The 27021-nt window shown below is 34.9% G+C and overlaps 1 protein-coding gene across 1 annotated transcript in view; it reads left to right on the top strand.

Moving 5' to 3' along the window:
• Positions 1-900: 900 nt before the first annotated feature.
• Positions 901-27021, top strand: part of LOC150106304 (torsin-1A-like) — a 75896-nt gene continuing 49775 nt past the window's right edge. Inside the window, exons 1-2 of the mRNA XM_090392337.1 lie at positions 901-1242; positions 10701-10966. Coding sequence (XP_090248463.1) covers positions 1053-1242; positions 10701-10966 — 456 coding nt within the window. The 5' untranslated portion in view covers positions 901-1052. The remainder of the gene's footprint in view (positions 1243-10700; positions 10967-27021) is intronic.

The following is a 27021-nucleotide window of genomic DNA, read 5'->3' as shown; positions in this document are numbered from 1 at the left end:
TGTGGATTCTACAGTCATTTTTATAGAATCTATAGGAAGAAAAACTTCTTTTCTCTATGGGAAGAGAAAAACCTGCTTTCTTCTTCCAGAGTCCGACTAAAACAGGTAAAAGAAAGGGCTAGAAGTGGTTCCTCTGGCGGCCACTTAGAGTCGAACTTAGAGCGTCTTTCTTCGGACAGCGTGGCTCTATGGGTACAAACGTCATTTCTACAGGGCTATAAAAGCCTTGACTTTTTTATGTATGACACAAAAAATGAAGTAGGGTGAGCTGTGAGAACAGGAAAATTTTCCATAAGGGGTTGAGCCAATGGTATTTATTCAGATTAGGGCGATATAGCAAGGTTTCTAAGCTCTCTTTATATTATCACTCCATAAGAAAATTGAGGAATTTAGGCTTTTGATGTTAAAAATGTATTTACCGACTTAATCAGAAATTTTCGTCATGCAAAAAAAGCATTATGTTACCAAATCGTTACGTTAGCTTATGGATGCATTATATACAGGAGTGTTACATACGCACATAGCAAGGGAACTTACGGCGATGACATTTTTAACGCCTGTCGAGACAGAAAAATTAACTTATTAGTATATTCAAAAATAATTTTATAAAACAAAATTAAAAGATAATAAAATTTTTTTAAAAATTTAACTAAAAAACAACTACAAAAAAAAAACTGTGGTAGAGATGCTAGTTAGCAATATAAATAACGGCGTGCTGGCAGTTTGGTAGCATGAAATTCTTATGTTTAAGAATATTCTAAATATTGGTACATTCCTTTTCACTTTTGTAAAAGAGGTCGCAAAATAATTTTCCGCTATTGCGAGTTAAAAAAAAAAAACTAGTGCACAAACATAATAAGGTAATAGGGGGCAGCATTAGTTTGCGATTGAGAGGCGTGTAGTACATGTGTGATTTTGTGTTGGTTTTTGAAACTGAAATTAAATCGTTGTGATTTAAATGTGTTGAGTTTTTTTTTTTTTTTCTCTTTAGTGTTTCTACTTCATTTTATGAAAGAATGTTATTTAGTATGATAGTAACACTAAGATATTAAATGAAGATTGAAATAATTTGCGAGTTGTTTTTAATTATATTCATTACTCTTGTGGTTCCTTTTCATGGATTAGAACCAACATCAGTTCTTGCTGCACTTGGAGCTTCCGCTATTTATGCTGGCTGGAGTTTCGGGAAGTGTCTTGTTTATGAGTGCTGTGATGAAAAATGGATTTCGCTAAATGCTACAGGTAAATAATTATATATATATATATATATATATATATATATATATATATATATATATACATACACACACACACACACATACTATGTGATAAATGATTATTTTGTTAAGATGTGGATCTTTTCATTATTATTACAATTATTATTACAGTGAACTCCTTGGAGTCCTTAGACTCATCCAGGGAGGCCCTAAACGTTAGTCATGTCAAGAACTATTCAGCATTCGCACAGTATCTATCATACTATGCTTTGAACTCATTCACAGTTGTATTTGTACCATTCTCCAACTAAAAAAAACCTAGTTCTAACACCCTTGCGAACTGCACATTTGCTCAGGTTCTGGATGGATAGTTTTCCCAACACCAGATGTGTTCTGAAAAATTTCCTCTGAATTAATCTTGTAAAAACCCCTCAGTAATTTGAATGGCCTCAATTATATCACTCCTTTTCTGCCTATCAACCATTTTCTGTAACCCACAGATCTTCAACTTTTTCTCATAAGGTTCATTCCATAAACCAGCTACTATCTTGGCCATGCACCTCTGGATCCTCTCTACCTCCGCCTCATCACCAAGAAAGTTTGGCACCATAGGCGTAGCTAGGGAGGGGCGGTCCACCTTGGGCAGCAATTTGAACCTTTTTGAACTTTTGCAGTTAATTCTATAATACAGTCTGGAGAACTCATTTCCAATTATTGTAATACTACTGCGAATTTTCCTCACAATTGCTGTAGGTGTTGCTAGTTGTGAGAGGAGTTTTTCTAAATAAAATAGATTAAGAATTACCTCCATTATTTTGAAATAGACTTTGCCAATGTCATCGACGATTTTGCTAACAGAAAAGCAAGAAAAATAACATTGTAGAATGTTGGGAATGTCAGGGACTGCCCTGGGTGGCAAAAGCTCTATCTACACCACTATTTGACACCCAGATCTGCATGCAGTAGTCAAGATGGGGTTTTATCAAGGCTCGATTAAAAGGAACAATAACCTGCTCGTCAATGTATTCTTCAGTAACCAAGTGATCTGATTTAGCCACTTTTGCTATGTGCTCCCTAAACTTCAACTCCCTATCCACCAACACTCTCAAATCTCAGGCTTCGTCCTTTTCCTGGAGTACATTTCCACCAATGTGGTATACTGCTGATAATCTTTTCACCCCAAAATGCATAACCTTACACTTTGCCATATTAAACTAATACCCATTCTCCTTAGCCCAGTCTGCCAATCTATCCAAATCAGCCTGCAAAATTTGACATCATGTGTATTTACTATTGCTCTACTCAACTTTGTATCATCAGCAAATAAATGAGCAGTTCCTTTCATATCCTTTCCTATATCATTAATGAACAAATTAAATAGCAGTGGTCCAAGAACAGAACCCTGTGGCACACCACTAGTCACAGGCCTTCTTTTGGACTCTTCTACTCCTGAATAAACTACCCTCTGATATCTCTCCATCAACCATCCTCTTATCCATCTAAAAAACCCTATGTCCATCCCCCATGTGCTGCAGTTTACTGATTAGAATTCCATGCGGTATCTTGTCAAGGGCCTTAGCAAACTCCAGCAGTATCACTGTAAACCCATTACCCTTATCCGGTTCAGCCGTCACTGTATTATAAAATGTGATCAAGTTACTGAGGCATGATCTACCCTTCACAAAACCATGCTGCCCACCATACACTATCCCTTTGGGTGTTTTATTTTTATTTTCATAACACATTACCACATACACACAAACATTGTATTGCATACCTTCTGACAGAAAGACAAAGAATCTTGAACACCCTAGATCATTGGCATTGCTAGAGCTTTTGCTGCCCCTCTCAATACGCACCAAATATGCTACAAAAAGTCAAAACGACGTATAGGATAAGGTTCAAAGTGCCACCCGGGGTGGACTTCCCCCTCTGCATTCTCCCTAGCTACGCCACTGCCCTAGATAACTAAAAGACTTCTGGTCCTTATGTGCTCAAGAGAGATGTGATAATAAACTACCACCTGCTATCTTCTCTACGTCATCGTCATTCGGTAGCATCCTCTAGCAAGAGGGTTGCACCAGATGAACTGCTCTTCTCCATTTCTCTCGGTCTGTTGCTTCCGTCATTCTTAAACCAGTCCATTCCACGATGTCATTGAACCACTCTCTAGTTGGTCTTCCACATCTTCTTTTCCCCTCAACTTTCCCTTGTAATATAGTTCTTGTCACTTGTCCCAAAGAACCTCTCAGAAGATGTCCTGCAAATCTGGTCTTTCTTTGCATAATATTCTTGAGCAGTGTTCTTTCCATCCCAACTCTTCTCTACACAATATATATTTTACTTATCATCTATCCTACAGTATGGAAGCAAGGGCATAGCCAGCCATATCTGGAAGAAAAAAAAAAAAGGTGATAAATACCTATCATCAAACTAGTGGATAAAGTTGAAGGGGAATATTTTCTCTTTAGATTTTCTGTGTAATGTAGGTGCTCCTGAGGACTGTTATTTCACCCACCATCTTCCTCATATACATAAATGAATTAAACTTGGTAAGAAATTATATTCTTGTTTAATCCTTTATCCAAATGTAAGCAAAGAAATTTTGTACCTAAATGAACTTCTCAAGGTGACCTTAAATACTATCCACAGTTTTGCTGATCTACTTTTCCACTCATCCTATTCATATCACGCACCTTGCAGTGCTCAAACGTCCCAAGCTTCAAGATCATTTTCATTAGGTGTCATTTTTCGTGGAGTGATAATAACCTGGATATCTTTGGTGCTTCCAAAACATAGTTTTGTCCTTTTCTTTAAAATGACTTTAGTTCTTCTCCTCTCCCTTTTGTTAATGTTTGAATTAACAGTCAAGACCACATCTCTCTATTCAGACTGAACTCTTGCTCTCATCCTTTCCTAGCATAATCACATCATTTCTGTAGCATCCTTGTCTTCTAAAAAAAAAAAAAAAACAGCATTTTTTTATCTTTTTTTCACTTGATTTTATCTTCATCTTTCCAGCTACTTACTCAGTACAAATCCTGAATCTTGCTAACCTGGAGCACTGCTTTCACATTTATATTGGTGCACCTAAATATCTTAAAATTTGTTGATATTCAAAAATCAGTTTAGTTGATTGATGACACCTATCATAGATGGCTAGTTTCTGCATGGTGTATCTCTTCTACAGATATTTTCCGTGGGTGCTGTTCAGTAGAACTAACATTTATTCCACTTCTCATTTCTGCTAAACCTAAAGCAGCATGAAGAAAACTTTCCAGCACCTTTATAGTTGAACAGCTGACTCACCAAACCTACTATTCCCATTCATCTTTTGTTCAATCTGCCTCAGTCCTGTGGAAGTACCTTTCACATGAAGTATTTCCCAAAAATTCACCTTCAGTCCTTGAAAAAGAATATCAGCAGATTAGTTTGACTCTTGATCTCAACCCACATAGAGTACCTGCAACAGGCCTTGCAGTCTCTTGTGTGTGGGAGTTCTATATGTAAAAGATGGCTTTAAGTCTTCTGGTGGAAAGATTGGATTTGTTTAGAATTATGGCTGACTGTGAGGCCATTGTACTATGTCTGCTAGTTGCATATATTGTATCTGGTTTGCATGTTTTGATGGATTCAAAAACTGGGATTTCTGATAAGAAAAATCCTGCCATCTCTCTTTGAATCGCTTAATACACATTCATTTGAAAAGCCAAGATGAAGATTTTCACATCACAATGGGATTTTAATAAAGCACATAATTAATTTCTTAGTGGAAGGCTAATAATAATTACTCCTGCTTTCAAGAGACCATGAGTTTTATTTTCTGACTTGTTTCAAGCAGTTTTTGAAAATGAATTATCAACAACAGAAGTCCTCTATGGAATCAAAAGACTCATTGCAGGAGGCACACACTGTTATGTACAAAGCTAATTAAACCGTGCTTTAAACTCATTCAATATATCTGCATTCACCACAATGTCAGGCAGGCAGTGCATTCCACACACCAACCACACTTCATGTAAAGAATCTGCTCCATATGTCCCTGCTGACACCCTCCTTATACAACTTCCAGGTATGTCTCTCTTGTTCTTCCCCATTGTATGAAATCTTCCACCTTAACCTGATAACAACCCTTTACCAACTTAAATGTCTCAGTCTTATTCCTCCTCCTATTCACAAGGGTTTGCAAACTGCATTCCTTTAATCTGTCTTCATATTCCAAAACCAGTAACCATCTTAGTTGGTCTTCTCTGGAGCCTTTACAGTACATCCTCACCTAATTTCATCACCATGAAAACAAGGGGACCAAATCTATGCACAGTAATTCATACATGACCTGATCATGGCCTTATACAGTGGAACAAGAACCTCTTCATTTCTGCACGTAATAGTCCACCACATCACTGCCATTATCTTATATGATGACTTCACAACTTGCTTCATCTGACCTCTGAACTTCAGAGGACACATTGCACAAGTGACCTTGTCCACCACCACTCCAAGTCCCTTGTCTCTTCAACTTCAAAATTTCTCCACTAAGTGTATACACTTTGCATTCCATTGTTGCCTACCAAATTTCCATTAATCCCATTAATATACCTAGATACTGAATGAATGAAGATGGGCAGGCAATTTGGGATTATCCAGACGAATTGTAAAGTTCTGTATTGGCTTGTATCAAAACAAAATGATGGTGTAACATGATGAAATTTCATGCTGGCTGGTGCATTGCTTGGTTAATTAAGACCCCTTACTATTTTTGTTTCTGGGTGAATAGTAAAAAGTCAGTGTTCGAAAATCACACCAGAATTCAAATAGGCATCGTCATTGTAACAAACATTAGCAGAAAAAAAGTGGAACAGGCAGAAGAATTAGAAAAGTGCCATATTAACATAATTGGTGTCACAAAAACAAAGAAGACAAACAGGTGAAATTCTTCTAAATAACAATTAAGATTTTTGAATGAAATTAAAATTGACTGTTTTATTCATTAAAACTGAATGTTCCTGTGACTTTGTTTCTGGGTGAATAGTAAAAAGTCAGTGTCCAAAAATCATCAACATCACCAGAATTCAAATAGGCATCATCATTGTAACAAACATCAACAGAAAAAAAGTGGAACAGGCAGAAGAATTAGAAAAGTGCCATATTAACATAATTGGTGTCACACAAACAAAGAAGACAAAAAACAGGTGAAATTCTTCTAAATAACAACTAAGATTTTTGAATGAAATTAAAATTGACTGTTTTATTCATTAAAACTGAATGTTCCTGTGACGCGATTTGAATTTTCAGGAAAGATATTTACCACACATCACAAAGCTCAAAACATTTCTGACAGCTATTTCTGTAAACTGGAAAAATACTGGATTGATAGTTTTAATCATATGTATCATTAGCCACATCATTTGCAGTCTGTACAATGTTGTAAAAAAATTTTGCATGTGATTGTTGGCATGAGACAGGTTGTGAATGTTAAGTACCCTAATTAGTGACTTCCAGATGTAATGAAGTAAGACCTTGGTTTCTATCAACCTTGGTTTGAAGTAAGACCTTGGTTTCTATCTAGTGTGTCACACAAACTAATAATCTCGGTCTCCTTCAACAATCTAAGATAAGTATTTTGTTTTAAGTAAAGCATGGGGAAGCTTGCCATTCTTGATGTTCTGCAAGAATTTGTGCTATGATTCAGCATCTTTATTCTCTCTTGTTTTCAGCATCACCTACATGTTCTTTTTTATGGATTTTGAAGCGTCTACCAGTTTGGCCTACATACATCCTTCTGTGTGAAAAGGAATCATTTATACCTCCAGTTTGTTTGTAGGTTGAACGTTGTTTTTAGGGGAACATAGGAAACTCTTAAGTTAACTAGTTTGAAGGCCATTCAGATGTCAATTTTTATTATTATTATTATCCCAAGACCTCATGGAGTCAAAGACTCATCTGGGAGATCCTTTTATCACACACACACAGCTCATCATACCGTGCCTTGAACATATTCAAACTCCTTGTAGACACCACACTCTCAGGCAAAGCATTTCAATCATTCACAACTCTGCACGAAAAAAACCTGCCTCTCACACCCTCTTTATACAGTTTCCAGAAATGACCTCTGGTTCTCCCACTATTTTCTGTAGAACTTCTCCAGCATTGATCCTATAACAACCCCTTACCAACTTGTAGGTCTCTATCATATCTCCCCTCTTCCTGCTGTCCACCAGACTCTGCAAATTACATCATCTCAATCTTTCCTCATACTTGACATTCCAGAGGTCAGAAACTACCCTTAGTCAATCGCATTAGGACCCTTTCCTATTATGACCAAATCTGGGCATAATAGTCTGTGTGGCCTGATCAAAGCCTTATACAACGGAACAAGAATCTCCCTACTTCCACACGTCAGTGTCCTCCACATCATTCCCAGAAGCCTTTGTATTGTCTTCACAATTTTGGCTATGTGTCCCCTAAATTTCAGATTATTCACTATCATCTCCCAGATCTCTTATTTCTTCCACCTCCAACAATATATATCCTCACCAAGCATAAATTCTGCATCCCATCTTTGTTTTCCAAATTTTAAAACCTTACATTTTGCAACGTTGAACTTGCATCTCCATTTCTGTACCCAATCACTCAATTTATAATAATAATTATGCTATTTTCTTGATGTTTTGCAAACATATGGTAATGAGACAGTGTTTTTGTAATTAATTTCAAGGTTAACACTTATAGTTTATCTGAAAATAAAAGTTTCTTTAATAACTTTTAGTAGCCATTTTGGAGAAACTACCAAATAGGATTTGAACTTCTTTTCCTTACATTGCATCATTCTTGAGTATATTTAAAAGATGTGTGCTTTGCATTATGTTATACTAAGGCAATTAATGTTAAGTCATTAGCCTCTTTATACAAGTAGCCTAGTCATGAAGATACTTCACACACAGTTTGCATCTGAAGTGTCTTCATGACTATAAATTAAAGATGCCAAGAAATTATATTCTTGGTTTCATCCTTTATCCAAGTATAAGCAAACAAAGTTTGCACATCACTTCACAACTGGGCCACTTGTATAACGAAGCTAATGACTTCATCTATTGCCTTAGTGTCCCATAGTGCAATGCACATATCCTTGCAGATATGTATAATGCTAGTACATTATTGGAAGGGTCACTACCCAAACCAGTTTCAGCCTTTATTGAAGTCTCATCAGTGGGTGCCAGACCCAGAAATGATACCAAGGGTGAAATAATGCAGAAGTCATATTTCCATATACGAGTAACCAAAAGGTGTCACACCTTATTGCTGAAATACTCTGGATTAGAGTTAGATGTTGAAAGTTTTTCCACTTGGTTGTACTATAAATTAAAGTTGCCAGGAAATTATATTCTTGGTTTTATCCTTTATCCAGGTGTAAGCAAACAGAGTTTGTATGTGAAGTGACTTCACCAAAGTTGCCAAGAATATAATTTCTTGTCAACTTTAAATAAAAATCAAGTAAAATTAAAAAAAAAAAAAAAACTTTTTTTAGAATCATAAGTTATTAAAGGGTAAGATTGACACAAGATAAATTTTTCAGGACATGATGAGTTGAGAGAGAGAACCAGGGGTTACACCCGTAAGTTATGTAATTGTGTGGTTAGTACGGGTGTATGAACTATGTTTTTTTTTGCTTGGGAAGTGATGATGGATTGCTGTTATGAATTTCCTGACAGTGAGTTAATTTGAAGTAATGCATGATAGGTACTAAGGCAATAATGGTTATTGTGGGTCTTCCATGATGCCTCTGACTTCATGGGGGGATACCTGTATAATAATAATAATAAACAAAATATTGTCACTTTCAGGATTATGCCTTTTAAACAATAGAGTATGCAGAAGACCCCCCCTTTGTCAAGAGGCTGGCCTGGTTGGTTGAGTGGTTAGTGTATCTGCTCTCCAGCCAAGAGGCTACAGGTTCAAATCCCGCCAAGGGCATGAATGTTTGTGATTGTCCTACTGACTGTTTACCATATGTACTGCTTTAACTTGTGTCTTGGTGCAGTATGAGTTGCGATTTCTTTGCACCATAAAAATCAAACTAACAAACCCTTTGTCAAAGATAATGCAAGCTTTGCATTCCATACATGTGTAACTTTCAAAAGCATCATCTTTATTAACAGAAGCATATATATGTATGTGTGTGTGCATTAACTTTTGGTTTCAAAATATGGTTTTTCATCTGATTTCATTATATGTGGAGATTATTATACACTAAACTTGTGGTAGCTCAAGATATTTAATAGTAAACCAATTTAAGGGTTTCACTTTCAAGAACTAATATCACATTTTAACATCAACAGGAACAAGAAGTTCTGATGATGTTAAATTCAAAGTGTGTAGTATTTGTTCTCATGAGTAAACATTTTTACATTATGATAATGATTATTAAAAAAAAATTATTAAATTAAAAATGATTTTTCCCTTTCTTCTTTTCAGTAATATTCAGTTAATTTACATTATTTCCAAAATAAATAAATAAATAAAAATTATTAGTATCAGTTATTGTTGGCTATACATAAATTGTTATGTTTTAATACTGTGCTTAGTGAAATTTATTTTAATTTTGGAAATTAAGATTTTTTTTATTAATCATTTTAAAAAAGTATATGATTATCAATTGATAATTTAAAAACGATCAATTTTTAAAACATTCACAATATAGCAGTGGGAATTCATTATCATTGGGCTTCCATGTTGTGGTTTAAAATAATAATAATATTATTATTATTATGTGATGACCCAGGGAGTCCAAAGCCTCATCTAGGGAAGGCACCTGCTCTACAACTGTCACCAACTACCATGAACCCGCAACTACCATCATTATCTACACCAACCATCTACTGACCACCACTGCCACTGGTATTTTCACAGACAATCACAAACATCCATGCCCACGGCGAACCCGCCGCCTTTTGGCTGGAGAGTGGTGTGCTGACCACTTTGGCCAACCAGGCCGGCAGCAATGTCCTTTAACTGAAAAGATCTGGATTAGAATGCTGTTGAAAATGTGGGGAACAATTTTTTGGCCTTTTCAACTAAATTAACCATGCTAAGTTGGGAGGAGTGGTATTTTGCTTCTGAAACTTGATTTTTCTTTCTTGAAATGGATAACTTAACATATATAATATCAGTTTACAAATGAAAATAATTTGTGTGATCTTAATTGCCACTATATTAATTCTAAATATATCTATATTCCAGCTAGCTGACCTTTCTGAATATCTAGTTTCATATTTTTTGAGCTGTATTTATTGCTTACTGAGAATGCCATTTTGTGTCTAATTCCATGATAAATCAGTTTTGCTGCTCTTTGAAAATGTCAGTTTCACATTGATAGAACGTTTTTAATTAATATTAGTTTAATATGTTTGTTTTATCTATTATAAATAATGAAATTCTTGTAAAGAAAATAGTTTTTCAATTTTTTATTTATTTTTTCCTCAGGCCTTAGTAATAGCTTGAAATCTCAACTTTATGGACAGCCTTTAGTTGCTCAGATTGTCCTCCGAGTGTTACAAAGTCACCTGAAAAGCAAGAATCCTCAAAAAGCACTTGTCATGTCATTTCATGGATGGACAGGTAGTGGAAAAAATTATGTAACCAAGATAATTGCAAACCATTTATTTAAGAAAGGCATGAGCAGCAAGTATGTTCGTCTTTTCATGGCAGCAAATGACTTTCCACATTCTGCCAAAGTAGATGAATATAAGGTGAAAACTTTTTACTGTTCTATTCCCATAAAATACATTCAGTATTTTATTCTCTTTCTTTGTCTACATGTATTTATCCAGATATTTTGTTAGCAAAAACTGACACTTAATTGGCATAATTTTTATTCAATTCTCTGATTATAAATTACACCTTATATCATACTGAAATTTGCCTTTAGGTAATAGGTGACTTTAACATAATTGTCTGTGCTGAACACGAAGTTAAAATCTTGTTTTATCACCCACAATTTGCTTATGGAAATGTCTTTTGTTCAGCAGACAGTAAGTACTGTTGAGTTGCATTGAATCACTTTTAGTTGACTCAGTGTTGAGTTACGCTGTCTGTTTCAAAGTTGGCTTTCCAGAGCATGTAGTATGCAAGGATTACGTCATATCATATCATGTGACAGTTTGTAGATATGTGTTTATCAGTGGTGTCGCATGTTCATTTAGGTTGGGTATGCTGTCGTGTGGTTTATGCAACCTGCACTACAAAATTCATGTCAATTTGATCGTGTCCTAAACACATACTTCATGCACATAAAACAGATAAAACTCAGAAAACAAAAACAGCAACTCATGACAAATAACAGTGTTCAATGAACAGATATTAAACCTTTAAAAATCAGAAAATTAAACAAATTACCCTTATAGTTAATCATGCAAATACTCACAAATATAATAATGCAAAAAGAATGACTTAATTGATACTAGACTTCCAAAAAGAACTTATCTTTTGGCACCAAATTTCACCATTTCTTCTGCCCTCTTGCAGTTCTTTTTCAGCATTTCCCAAAGTTTACATAGCTAGTGACCAGTGTTTTCAGTATAACTTATTGTAATGTCACATATGTATACATGGATGGGCATAGTTTTTAAATCTAATAAGTAATCAGATTTTTAAAAAAAAAAAGTTATTTTTATTGGTATCTGAGATACCAATAAAGTAAGTGGTCTAGACTAAGTGTGTGTGTGTGTGCACCCACACGTTATCTAACATTAATAAATAATAGTAACACCCTTCTTCTCTCAGGGGACCCTGTAACCCCTAGAGAGCGCATCACCTGGGTGGCAGATAGGGGAGCCCACCATGTGTGTGTGTGTGTATACATGCGCATGCGTGTGTGTGTATATATATATATGGTGGGGTGGTCCGAATATACTGAATAAGGACTCGTGGACCAACAGGGCCATAAGGGGCAATCATCTTGGTTGTAAGGGAAGTGGCACTCCCATGGACCCCTAGCTGGATCTATCCTCTCCTTCTTCTACTTTGAGGAAGACCCACTTACTTTAATCTTTCCTATAAGGCCTTATCAGCCAACTCTTTTTACTTTATGACCCTTGTGCTATTAGAGTACTCGAGGGCCATGGGTCTTTTCATTTCTGGCCTTACAACTATGTCCTCTCTATAAACCTTACTATATTTCTGCTATAAACTACCCTTTCCCCTTCAATATACCCTATTCCTCCTATGGGTTTAAATTCGGAAGAAGGCGAGTTCAAAAGCCTTAAGGTAGCAGCCCTACCACTGAACTATTCCATCATCAGGCTAGTCCCCTGACATGGAGAACATAACCATACTTGTAAGCTGACAGAAAAAGATAATCGGATTGAATCTATGGGAAACGACCCTGGAATGGAAAAGGGAAAACGAAAATGGAAACAACAAAATATAATTCACATAGCAAACTGGAATGTAAGAGGAATAGTATATAAAGAAATAGAATTAGACCAGTTATTAAATGAAAGAAATTTTAAAATAGCAGTAATCACTGAAACAAAAAAGAAATTAAAAGGAACTATGAGAACTGAAAATTTTAATGTGATATACAGTGGAGTCGACAGAGACCAAAGAGCACAAGCAGGAGTCATGATTTGGATTCATAACTTCCTTTCAAAACAGTTAAAACATTATAAATTATGGAATGAAAGAATAATAGAAGCTAGAATAAAAATAGATAGAGGCTATTTAACAATAATTGGTTTATATGCCCCAGAAGAAGGAAGAGAACAGGATAATATTGATTTTTATAATCAGCTACAAAACATAAAAAAAAAAAAAAAAATCAGCTAACGCCTTTTTATTCCCATATATACGGGAGTAGGCGAGGCCATATAGCCCTATCTAACTTTTGGAGACTGAGTGGGCAGTTCAATCTCCACTGGTACCCAATCAGAGACAGATGGCCCAAGGCTATCACTAATTAAGCGGTACGCAGTGAAGAGAGACGGCTCAAATGTGCCGCCATCTCGTGGTCTCTAACCCTAACACAATATATTTTAATGTCTGAAATAATGTGGGTTCTACGGTCGATTTTCTTGAGTTTACAGGACGAAAAACCCGAGTTTCCGGGAGGAAAAACCTGCTTGCCCGTGCCAGAGATCGACTAACTCGGGAACCGGTCGAAAAAAGGCTTAGAAAAATTTCCTCTAGTCGCCGACTAGACTCGAAACCAAGACTTCCTTCGTGCGGCCTAGCGCGATGGTGTGCAAACGCCACATCCACTGAGCTACACAGGCTCGAAGGAATCATGTTATATGCTACAAAACATATATAATAAAATAAATAAAAATGGTTACATAATTTTAGCAGGAGACTTAAATGCAAGAATTGGAAACACGAAAATTAATAATAATATAGGAATACACGGAGAACACACTCTAAACAGAAATGGTAAAAAATTGATTGACTTCATCATCATCATCATCATCAAATTCCTGCCATGTACCCTCAAGGGGTACATGGCAGGATATGACAGTACTACATGAAAAAATTACATCATTACTAACTTCCTATCTACAATTTTCCTCCAAATCAGTCTGTTACTTGTCAAGACTCCAACATTATCAGATCTTATATTTCTATTGTCTAAGGCACTTTGAACCGTATCAATCCACCTATATCTTGGTCTTCCTCTGGGTCGTTTTCCTGCCAACCTGGCAGAGAACACTTGTTTTGCTAATCTTTCCTCTCCCATTCTATTTAAGTGACCATACCATCTGAGATTAGCTCTGCTAACGCATTCCTGGATGCTGACAATGTCAAGTTCTTTCCTAATATCCTCATTTTTAATATGATATTGCCATTGATGCCATCTGTTCACCCCTCTAATCTTTTTCAGGACTCTCATATCTGCAGTCTCTAGTCTTTGGTCAAGTGTTTTACTTCTGACCCAGCTCTCAGATCCATAAGTTAAAATTGGTTTGAACACAGTCTTGTATACAGCTAATTTAGTGTTCCGACTAATTTCTTTCTTATTCCATATGAATTTATTCAATTGACTTCCCACGATACCAGCTTTGCTGATTCTGTTGTCTATTTCTATATTTAGTTTACCATCTTCAGTAAAAATTGTGCCTAAGTAGCTGAAATGTTTTACTTGTTCCACAGGTTCTCCATTCACAACACAGTTGACATTTTCAATGATTCTGCCTATTTTCATTGTCTTTGTCTTTTTATTGCTGACCTTCATACCATATCTATTACAACAGCTATTCAATTTAGTCAGAGAATCTTGCAGACTTGTAGCGGATTTATTTAGAAGTATAACATCATCCGCATAAAGCAAAGAGCTGACATTAACATCTCCAATTTTGATATCAGGTTTAATAGCACATTCCTTCATAATGTGATCCATATAGATAATGAATAACAGAGGGGATAATGTACATCCTTGTCTCACACCAGATTTAACATTAAACCATCTTCCTGTACTTCCTTCAATTCTAACTGCTGACTCACAACTCAAATAAAGACTAAGTATTGCTTGATATAATGCCCCATTGACACCATATAACTGCAGCGTATTGAATAGCTTCTCTCTTGGCACCTTGTCATATGCCTTTTCAAAATCGACAAAACTTAAATACAGATCTTTGTTATATTCCCATGCTTTCTCGACTATTTGTCGTAAAGTGAAGATCTGATCCTGACAGCCTCTATTTGGCCTGAATCCCGCTTGTTCTTCACCAAGCTTTTCTTCCACAATTCTTCTCAACCGTTTCTCAAGTATACTTGCATAGATCTTGCCAGGAACACTCAGTAGGGAAATACCTCTGTAATTCTCACATTCAGTTTTATTTCCCTTTTTATATATGGGTACTATGAGAGATCTACTCCAATCATCGGGAATTCGTCCCTCTGTCCAGGCTTTCTGAACTATGCAGTGCAGCCACTGTAAGACTCTTATACCACCATACTTTAGCATTTCTGGTCGAATATCATCTACTCCTGCTGCCTTTCCACATTTCAAGCCTTTGATGGCTTTTTCTACTTCAAGTATGGATATGTATTCCTGACTGCATGCCTGGTCAGTGTTTTTTATCACTGTGCTGTCATCACTGCTTGTTTCATTTAGCAGTTTTTCAAAGTAATTACTCCATACTTCAAGGATATCTTTTTTTCCTGTTTTCATTTCACCTTTATCATCTCTAATTCCTTTTACAGCACTCTTTCCTCCATTCCTAAGCTTCTTCAACAACCTCCAGAATATTTTGCCACCTTCTTGATATTTATTTTCTATATTCTTGCCAAAGTCCTCCCATGACTTTTGTTTAGCTAGTTTTACACACTGTTTAGCTTTCTTACATTTGTCTCTGTATTCTGTAAGAGTAAAAGCTGACTTATTTGCCAGGAACTTTTGATATGCTTTCTTCTTTTCCTTCACTGCCTCTTTAACTTCCTGTGTCCACCAGGGAGTTCTGATTTTTTTATCTTTGCACACAACCTCACCACATGCCTCTCTGGCAGAATCAATCAATGTTTCCTTCAGAGTTTGCCACTGAATCTCCAAGGTTTGATTCCTGTTCCCAAACTCTTTCATTTTCTTTTCAATAATATTTCTGTATTTTAGTCTACAGTTCACATCTGAGAGCTGCTCAACTTTTATTCGCTTTAAAACTTTCTTACATGTTATTCTTTTCAATATGAAATTCAATTTTATCCTGCTCAAGACTAAATAGTGATCACTTCCAATTTCAAATCCTCTGTACACTCTGGTGTCCTGCACCAGGGAGAAAACATCACTATCAACAATAACATAGTCAATGAGACTTTTCTTATTCCTAGCCTCTTCTCTCCATGTGAATTTGTGCACATTTTTATGTTGGAACATGGTGTTAGTAATAACCAGTCCATGTCCTGAGCAGAAATCTAACAGATATTTGCCATTATTATTAGCTTTGCTCTTTTCTCCAAATTTTCCCAAAATATTTTTGTATGTCTCACAATCATTTCCTACTCTACTATTTAGATCCCCAACAAGGACCAACTTTTCCTTTTTCATTGTGTCAGTTGCTTTTTCTAAAGCCTCAAAAAATTCCTCCACTTCTACCTTAGTAGAACCTTCTGTGGGACCATAGGCACAAATAAGTCTCATTGTCCAGTTCCCCATTCTCATATTTGCCCACATTACTCTACTTGAGACTGACTGCCATTCAAGAAGATTAGCCTCGTATTTTGTGTTGAATACTATGGCTACTCCTTCTTTTCCTTGATTGTTATTGCCTGAATATAACATTTTGTATTTATTGCTCAGAAAGATCTCACCAGTTTTGGTCTTTTTTGTTTCAGTCACCCCTATTATGTCGATCTGGTACTTATCTAATTCCTCAGCTAGCTCCATTTCTTTGCCATTCAGGCTTCTTGCATTGATAGTACCGATCTTTAACTCTGGTGATGTTGAGTTGGGGTTTGTTTTCAGATTTGTTCCAGTAGCTGACTTTTCGCTGTTCGCCCTGGTTCCCTGGCGAAAACAACGGGGGCCTTGTTTAACCGGGCGACGCCCCAGCCGGCATGAAATTTTGTCATGTTGTACCATCATTTTTTTATTTTGGTTTAACCAATAAGAATACAATTTGGTCGGCTAAATCCCAAATTGCCAGCCCATCCTCGTTCGTTCAGTATCAAAGTAGATACCCAACAGGGTGCACCACGAGAAGGTGAGGATTGGACATTAGGTCAGAAGCCCTGGTCGGTTCTCCGCATTCCTTTAAAGACTATGTGGAGGTCTCCTCTCAGTTATACAGCTTTGACCCTTAAGCACCCCATTGATTGACTTTGTAGTTTATAATAACCTAAAAATAATGAATTCCTTCTATAAACATAAATACATACACAAATATACTTGGGCAGCAAGAGGATGGAAATCAATATTAGATTACTTCATATTAAATGAAAAGACATCAAAATTTTCACTAGACATGTTAGAGTTCACAGAGGATATGAAATAAGCAGTGACCACTTCCTTGTTAAAATAAAATTAAGATTACCACCTAAATGGCTACAAGTAACAAGAACAGAAAGAAAAATTGAAACATTTGTTTATAAAACTAGACTATTGAATGACACAAATGTACAATGGCTGTATGAACAAAGAATTAACCAGTATCTAGATAAAATAAAACAAAATGAAGAAATAGAAATAGAATGGCTTAATATAAAAACGATACTAAATGCAGCAGCAAATGAAAGCTTAGGAAAGACCAAAAAATTCAATAAAAGAAAAAAACTGAAGATCTGGGATGATACAATTAAAGAAATAATCAAAAAGAAAAAAGAAGCCTATCACAAATGGTTAAGCAGTAAAAGATTAGAAGATGAAAAGAATATAAAAGAATAAGAGCCATAGCTAAAAGAGAAGTCAGAAAAAGACATAGAGAATCATGAAATAAATTTGTTTCTAATTTAGAACATGATTTATATAAAATAAGACCCAATGTATATAAGATTTTGAAACACCTAAATGCAGATACCAAAGAAAACATAAAATTAAACACTGAATTGAAATTAGAAGAATTTCTAAATTAGAAGAATTTGTCTGTCCACAGAACTGTGGACAGACAAATATTTTAAAAAAGACAACTGGCAAACAATTAACGAAAATGAAAAGGAAATAACTGAAGAAGAATTAGAAATCAGCCTGAAAGAAACAAGAAACGGAAAATCACCTGGAGAAGATAAGCTAGGTTCAGAACTATATAAATACGCAGGAACAAGATTCAGAGGAAGACTCTTATTATTTTTAAATAAAATTTACTCAACTGGTATCCCCCCAATAGAATGGAAAAAAGCAATTGTGATTCCTATCTTTAAGAAAGGTAATAGAGATGACCCTAAAAACTATAGAGGTATCAGTATACTAAATTCATGTTACAAAATATACAGCAGAATCTTAAATAACAAACTAATGAAATATTCCGAAAACTTTATTCTAGAGGTACAAAATGGATTTAGAAAAGGACGATCATGTATAGACCCAGCCTTCTGCCTAAAATTAATAATAGAGAAAAGAAGAGAATATAATTTAGAAACACATATTGCATTTATTGACTTTGAAAAAGCATTTGACAAAGTTAAAAGAAACATATTATTTAACATATTAAAAGAAAGACAAATACCAAATAATATCCTAAAAGCTGTCACAAGTATATATGAAAATAATCAAATACAAATAAGATTAAATCATGAGCTATCATATACAAGAGAGATAAACCAAGGGTCCGACAGGGATGTCCCCTCTCAGCAACTCTTTTTAATATCTACTTAAATGAAATAATAATAAAATGGAGTAAAAATTTACATCAAGGAATTAAACTTTCACCTACAGTTAACTTAAACACTCTCCTCTTTGCAGACGACCAAGTAATAATTACAAATTCTGAAGATAACTTACAGAAAGCTATTTTAAATCTAAATGAGATATCCAAAGATTATGGTATGATAATATCAACGGAAAAATCAAAAACTATGGCCTTTAAAGGACAAGATCCAGCAAGAACTAAAATAGTATTAGATAACAAGATCTTAGAACAGGTGAATTCATTTAACTACCTAGGATGTATGATCACTTATGAAAATGAAAAAGATATAAACATAAAAATTGCAAAATATTTAAAAATAACAGGAGTAATTAACTCTATATTTAAACCAAACCTAGTTCAAAAACAAACCAGGCTAAAAGTATACAATACATTAGCCCTACCGGTCTTAATGTATGGAAGCGAAATCTGGACAATAAAACAAAAAGACAAACAAAGATTAACAACAGCAGAAATGAAGTTTATGAGAAAAACTGCAAAGTATACCCTATTTGATCACAAAAGAAACGAAGATATTATGAAAGAATTAAACCAAGAACCAGTAATTGAAAAAATTAAAAAATATAAACATAGATGGATGGAACACGTTCAAAGAATGAAAACAGAAAAGATTACCAAAATAAGCCTTTAAGTACAAGCCATTAGGAAAAAGAAAACCAGGATGTCCTCTTAAACGATTCAACGATGACTTCTAAGGCTGGAACAGGCCATACTAGGCCTAAATCCTTGATACGTATGATGATGAACACCCTTCTTTAACTTTTATTTTCTTCTAGTTTTTTAAATCATTTATAGCATGATTTAAATCGATACCCTTCATCACAAAATTAAATTCTTTCTGGAACTTGAATCTTTTCTAGGTGTTTTTATTATATTGACAACTCGCACGCCATATTTGATTTTTTTTTATTTTCCTGAGGACTAGTATTTTTTTACCAAGAACTTGTATTGGGCTGTGGACTCATTCTTTGGATGATGCTATTGCTACTCAATTCTTTTAAACATTATCAGTCAAATTTAGCACCTTAATGATGCCAATTAAATGAGTTTTTCAGTTTATTTGTAATAAGATATTCACTTAGATGTGAATATCTACAAAAGACATACTTGTCAGGCACTCTTCTTTCTGTTGTGTGGTATGTTTCAAAATGACAGAAAAAACTGAATGACAAACTATGCTGTCAAAGTTCTTATAATTAATAAATTTGGGCAGTCAAACAATATTTAGCTGCTTTGACTGTAGCTTTACAGCAGTTGAAATCATTCTTTTATAGTGTAGATGCTAATGAAAGACATGATCAACACTCCTATACTTATTTGTTTACTTGTTATATAATAACATGAAAATAATATTTTATTATATGAACATTAAATTCTATATGTAGCATGTGTTTCATTATACCAGTAGCTGGAACTAAGTTGATACATTCTCTCTCTATCATTTCCAATTTCTTTCTTAATAACTTGGCTTCACATGTGATATCTTTTTTTTTTTTTTTTTTTTTTTTTTTTTTTTGAACAGTTGGATCTTATAATCTTTTGATAAAACAATGTGAAAATCTTTTTACAAAATCTTATGAAACTTTTTTTTGTGAACAATTTTTATAAAACTTTTTTTTGCAAATTTCCTTTAGCTAACACCCTTGAATTTTTATCTAAGTTTCCATTGGATATTTTAGACCCCTCCCTTTCAAGCTCATCATGAATTCTAGATATTTCAGCTGGAATTAAAAACTGGCTATTGACAAATTGAAAGTATTGCAATGATCTCGCTAATTTCTTCCATCTTTGCTCACTTCTGATTAGAACAGCTGGAAGAAAAAATGTCAATGTTTAATCCAAAACCTCCCCTATGTTGGATTTTTTTTCCCACTTAGTTAGACTATAATAAATTTAGTTTAATCCTTTATCCAAGTGTAAGCAAACAAAGTTTGCACCTGAAGTATCTTCAGGACTGAGGCAACTTGTGGTAAAGGTAAACCAAGCTCTCATCACTCCTTGTCTCAGTATCTCCCATAATGCAAAGAATAATGCTATGCATCAAGGGAAGGCCACTACCCAGACCGGTTTTGACCTTTATTGAATGTTCAAGTACAGGTCAAATTCCAAAAACTCAGCGTTGTTCCCCTTAGTAACAGGCTCACCCTGCCACCGAGAACTCTTAAAACCAGTTGACTACACCGTGGCAGGCTCATCCCCCACCACCGAGCAGAGCCACTCATATCTCATCCGAGGGGGTAACAGCAACAGCCGTGCCTCAGTTAACTTCACGGGCTACAACATTGCCATTCATTACCAAAGCTTCCAACCAGTTTCGACCTTTGTTGAGGTCTCGTCAGTGGGAGCCAGACCTAGTGGTGATGATACTAAGGCAAAGAGAAGTCATATTTACCTATATGAGTTGCCAAAAGGTGTACCGCCTTATTATTTAATTATTCTGGATTTAGAGAAAGATGTTGAAAGTTTTTTCCCACTTGGTTAGACTATAATAAATTAGTTTAATACTTTATCCAAGTGTAAGCAAACAAAATTTGTGCCTGACGTTTCTTCATGACTGAGGCAACTCGTGGTAAAGGTGGACCAAGCTCTCATCACTCCTTGTCTCAGTATCTCCCATAATGCAAAGCACATCTCCTTGCAGACATGTATAATGCTATGCATTATATAGTCTATTGCTATCATGCTATTATAGTCTAACCAAGTGGAAAAAAACTTCCACCATCTTTCTCTAAATCCAGAGTAATTTAATAAAAAGGTGGTACTCCTTTTGGCAACTCATATAGGTAAATATGACTTCTCCATTGCTTCTGCTGTAGTATCACCACTTCTGCATCTGACTCCCACTGACAAGACCTCAATAAAGGTCGAAACCGGTTGGAAGCTTGGGTGATGAATGGCAATGCTGTAGCCCATGAAGTTTTAACTGAGGCTCTGCTGTTGCTGTCATCCAGATCCTGGGTGGGGGGGGGGAGTAATGAATGGCAATGCTGTAGCCCATGAAGTTGACTGAAGCACAGCTGTTGCTGTTATCCCCCTCAGAAATGAGCAAATGAGTGGCTCTGCTCGATGGTGGGATGAGCCTGTTACTGAGGGGAACAACACTGAGTTTTTGGAGTTTGACCTATACTTGAACATTCAATATAGGTTGAAACTGGTCCGGGTAGTGGCCCTTCCCTTAATGCATAGCATTATACATGTCCGCAAGGAGATGTGCTTTGCATTATGGGAGATACTGGGACAAGGAGTGATGAAAGCTTGGTTTACCTTTACCACAAGTTGCCTTGGTCCTGAAGATACTTCAGGCACAAACTTTGTTTGCTTACACTTGGATAAAGGATTAAACTAAATTTATTATACCTTCTCTATGGCTTCATTATATGGACGATGTTTTTGCAGTTTGCAATAATTCACGTCATCAATTAGAAGCTTTCTTACAAAAAATTGATAATCTTCATCACAGAATTAAATTCACTCTGGAACGTGAATCAAAAGGGAATATCTTTCCTAAGTGTTTTTATTAAAAATGAATTGTTGACATTGGTTTTTCACAAACCTTCCTCCTTTGGCTGGTATATTCATCACGCTTCTGTTCACCATCCCTCAGAGAAATATCATATTATTAAATTATTCAAATGAAGTGGATATTGAATCCAACATTATTTCAAAGCCGAATAGAGAAACTACAAGAGTTTCGTGCTGCTGAATATAGAAACTATAAAAGTTTCCACAGATCCAAGCATAAGCAAACCTTTCATGACAGGGGAAACTCGTAGTAAAGGTGGAGTAAACTCTGATCACTATCCTTAGTATTTCCCATAATGTAAAACACATCTCCTAGCAGACATGTATGATGTTATACATTATGGGGAGGGGTCACTACCCAGATACTTCATGTGATCCTAATACTATTAATTTTCACTTTCTGTCTCACAACTGCATATAAGGAGAGATTCCATTCTTATGCATTTAATTTTTCATTTCCAGCTGTAATACACTGATGGATATCAGTGTATTACAGCATATGAATTTAAATATCTGTAATTTAATCAGTCTTAATTAAATAATTTTTCAACTGTGTCTGTGTGACCGATATTTACCAGTATAATAATGGTAAATAATAAAGTAATACTAATTGGTATTGAGTGCAAAGAACACAGCATTTTAGGAAGGATAGACAGGAGAGGATGGGATGTAGTGTTGATGATATTGGAGGAGTCACTTTTAACATAGTAAAAGATTAATATGAATATAATAAAAGAAATTCATAAATATTTATTGATTCAGATATTTTGATCTGAATTTAACAGATCATCACTGGTGCACTAGCATTTCAAAAGGGGAAGCAACAACAATGGATTGTTTTTGACTTGAACATGTGTTATGAGCCATGTGCTAGAGCAGTGGTTCCCAAGCTGCTTTTGCCTGGCACCTCCTTTCAACTATTTGTATGGCCTGGCACCCCCTTGCCCAATTTTACACTAGGTTAATGACTCAATAAAATAATTATAATATATTATTAGGCAAACCTAAATTACCATCAACATATTTGAACTGATAGTTAATTAAAAATTAATGACTGATACAAATTAATTTTTACTCAAAAATATGTAAACTTACTATATTTAATAAGCCAATCATTAATGGCTATGCTGAGCCTGATGAGATTCTTCTTCTTAAGGTTCTTAGCCGCAAGCACCACAGTTCTACATTTTTTCCTATCCTTAGCCAACTCCTTCCAGTTTCGCAGCTTCAGCTCTTTTATGTCCATTTCAATGTTATCCATCCATCTTCTGCAGGGTCTTCCATTTGGATGATGTGAAAAGGTTCTACTCACTAGCCTGTTATCCTCCTTTCTTTCCAGGTGACCTAACCATCTCATTCGACTAGCTCTGATTTCATTTATTATTAGTGGCATGTTATAAAGTTCATAGAGTTCTTTATTCATTTGGCTTCTCCATTCATTTGTCACAGGATCTTTAACCAGACAAAATATTTTTCTTAAGATTTTGTTTTCGAAGTGTTGTAATTAATCTTCATCAGCTTTTGTTATATTCCATGTCTCTACATGGAATATAACAAAATAACCATATAATATGACTGGTCTAATTAGCATTCTGTACGAATTTATTTTAGATTCATATGACAGATTTTTAGAAGAGAGGAGGTGCTGAAGTGAGAAATAAGATTTATTACTTGCTTGGATTCTCATCTTTATTTCTGTTTGGATCTTATTATCTTTAGTTATTATAGAGCTTAGATATTTAAATTGTATGGAGTTTTTCAATATCATGTCAGCAAATTGAATAGTTGATGGCTTATTGAGATTGTTATCTCTAGATACTTTTAAATATTCTGTTTATTTTGGTTAATATTAATACTTATTTTTTCGGAAGAGGTTTTAAGGTTTATAAAAGTTTCAGTTATATCATCTGCACTTTCTTTTATAATTATTAATATCATCTGCATACCCTAGGAATAATACAGAGCATGATATAGTACTTTTCGTTGTTTCTCGAATTACTTCTTCAAAAGCTATGTTGAAGAGTATAGGTGATATCGCATCTCCTTGTTTTAAACCTGTGGAGATGTTGAATGGCTCTGACAATATGTTGTTAGCGAAGGCTCCACATTGATTTTCCTGTACACACGTTTTGACCAATCTGATTAATTTTTCTGGTATTCCAAATTCCTTTAGGATATTCCATAGACTGTCTCGATGTACGCTCTCATATGCTTTTTGGAAGTCAATGAAAAGATTATGACTTTCTTTATTGTATTGCCAATTTTTCTCTAGAATTTGTCTCAAGGTAAAAAGGTGATCAGTGGTTGATTGATTTCTTCTGAATCCTGCCTGATATTCTCTGAGAATCTCCTCTGCATATGGAATAATTCTTTTTAGGATAATATCAGTCAGGATTTTGTAACTAGTATTTAAAAGTGAGTTGCCTCTATAGTTTCACATTTCCTTTTATTGCCTTTTTTGTGGATGAGGATTATTATTGATTCTTTCCAGTCTTCTGGCAGTTTTTCATTTTTCCATATGAGATTAATTAGTGTGAACAGTTTGTTAGTTATGTTAAAGATACCAAGCAATTTTAAACCTGGTTTTACTCCATTTTTTCCAAGTAAGCAAACAGACAAAATGTCAAGTTTTGCGCCTGCAATTTATTCAAGTCTTGCACTACCTGTGGGATCAGCTAGTCTTGCATAAATTGCAGGCGCAAAACTTGACATTTTGTCTGTTTGCTTACTTGGAAAAAATGGAGTAAAACCAGGTTTAAAATTGCTTGGTATCTTTAACATAACTATACCCAAGTTAAAAATACTTTCTACAGTTTGTTAGTTAATTCTTTTTCCTCCATATTTAATTTGTTCAGATGTGACTTATCAAATCCTGCAGCTTTATTATTTTTAAGAGTTTTAATGCTTGTTTCTATTTCACTAAATGATGCATCTTTGACTTCCTGTTCACAAGTAGAGTAAATTTTAGCTAGGAATGTTGCTGTGGAATTTTGGCAGTTTAGCAGCTGTTTGAAATATTCCCTCCACCTTTCAGCCATCTGTTTGTCATTTGCAATAATTTGTCCTTTATTATCATTAATTATTGCAGTTCTTGATTGATAGCCTGTCTTTAGTTTATTTATACCTTGAAAAAAGTTTCTTGCATTTTTATATCTATTCTCTTTATCAGTTTTATCAATTGCCGTATAAGATGCACTTTTTTTCTTTGAAAATAGGTCTGAAAAACAGGGTGCGTCTTATATGCCGATACTCTGTTTTTTTATTACTTTCATTTCTGGATATTTTCTGTGTTCTGAGTCCCGAGATTTCTTTTTTGCTTCCTTGCAGTGTGTGAGAGCATTCCAGTTAAGTAGATTTCAGTGGATCAAAAGGTGGGATGGATGGAAGAGGAATGAAGTTATGGATAGATAAAATTTGGTTTAGGCGACCTGGCAGACTGCTGAAGAAGCCTGCCCTGCTACTATGGGATCAGTTTCATTCTCACAGAACAGAAGATGTTAAAAATAAACTCAAGGAATTGAAAACTCAGCTAGCTGTAATTCCAGGAGGTCTACTAGTCAGCTTCAACCTTTAGATGTCTGTATTAATAAACCATTTAAGGGATTTATGAAGGACAAGTGGAACAGCTGTATGCAGTCTTCAGATTTTTAACGTTATGCCATCAGGAAGAAGGAAGAGGCCTAGCATTTCGCAAGTTTGTGAGTGGGGCAAAGCTTCATGGGATGCTGTGAAAACTGAGACAGTGGTTAAATGATTTAAGAAGTGTGGCATTAGTAATGCACTGGATGGTACAAAGAACAATTTGTTGCATGAGGATTTAGATTCTGATTTAGAAGAGGTTTTAAGTGTCTCTTCATTTAGCTCTGGAGATGAATTTCTGGGTTTTGACGAAGATTAAAAGATGGGACTCTTTCCTAGTTAGATTAGGTATTTGTTGAAAGTAGACCTACTGATTACTTTATATTTGAAATACTGTAAATTCATTCTAATATTCAGTGATAAAGTTTTTTCCCTAAAAATTGTGTACAAAAAAGGGGGTGTGTCTTATACGCCGGCAAATACAGTAATTCTTTTAGATATTGTCTTTTTTCTTGCCTAATAATTTTGTTTGATTCTCTGCTAGCAGAATCTATAGTTTTGATAGTTATTGTTGTCCTGTTGGTTCTGAAACCATTTAAGCGTAGCTTCTTTTTTCGTTTCTATTGCTTCTTTGCATCTGTTATTAAACCATTTATTATGTTATGAAATATTTTGGAATCCTAAAACTTTTTCAGATGCTCTGTTTATACAACCCTTAATTTCATTCCAAAGAGTATCGATATTTTCAGTTTCAATATTATTAAGTTTTAGGATTTAAGAAAGAAAAGCAATGACATTAGTAATTTTATTTATTGTCAAAGCTGAGGATACTTGCATTGCATGTTTGGCCAGAATCTTTCATACCTATGATGTTAAATTGTACTTGAACTTCAAAATAATTTTTTAAGTCAATAAATTCTTCACACAAATTTGAATGAAGAGTGGCATCAAAAAGAAATGGATATGTGACCCAATCGGGTATTTTAAGCTAATCAAAGTCTTTGAATTTGATTGTCAAGTGTTCTTTCAGTGTCAGAAGATGAGAACAATCCAAATCTGTATCTACTATTAAATCATCATCTATTATTTGTGGACTTAGCAACTGCAGAAAATCTCATCTTGCAATGCTCTGCTTGTAGTATGTTAATTTGCTGATAAAAGCATTTATAATTCCCTTTGCTTTAATAAGATTCATGTTGCTTCCCTACAATTTGATGTTAACCTAATTTAATTTGGTGAAAATATTGGAAAAATATGCAATGTCAATCTTTTCCTCTTTTTAGAACATTACACATGTTCTCATCACATGAATTAAGAAATTCTAAAACAGTATCGTAGAGATCATTAAAGCC

The sequence above is a fragment of the Typopeltis vanoorti genome, chromosome 5, assembly GCF_054136105.1.
Source record: "Typopeltis vanoorti isolate ZY-2024b chromosome 5, IOZ_Tvanoo_1.0, whole genome shotgun sequence".
Classification (NCBI taxonomy): Eukaryota; Metazoa; Arthropoda; class Arachnida; order Uropygi; family Thelyphonidae; genus Typopeltis; species Typopeltis vanoorti.
This window is presented reverse-complemented; position numbering and strand designations above follow the sequence as displayed.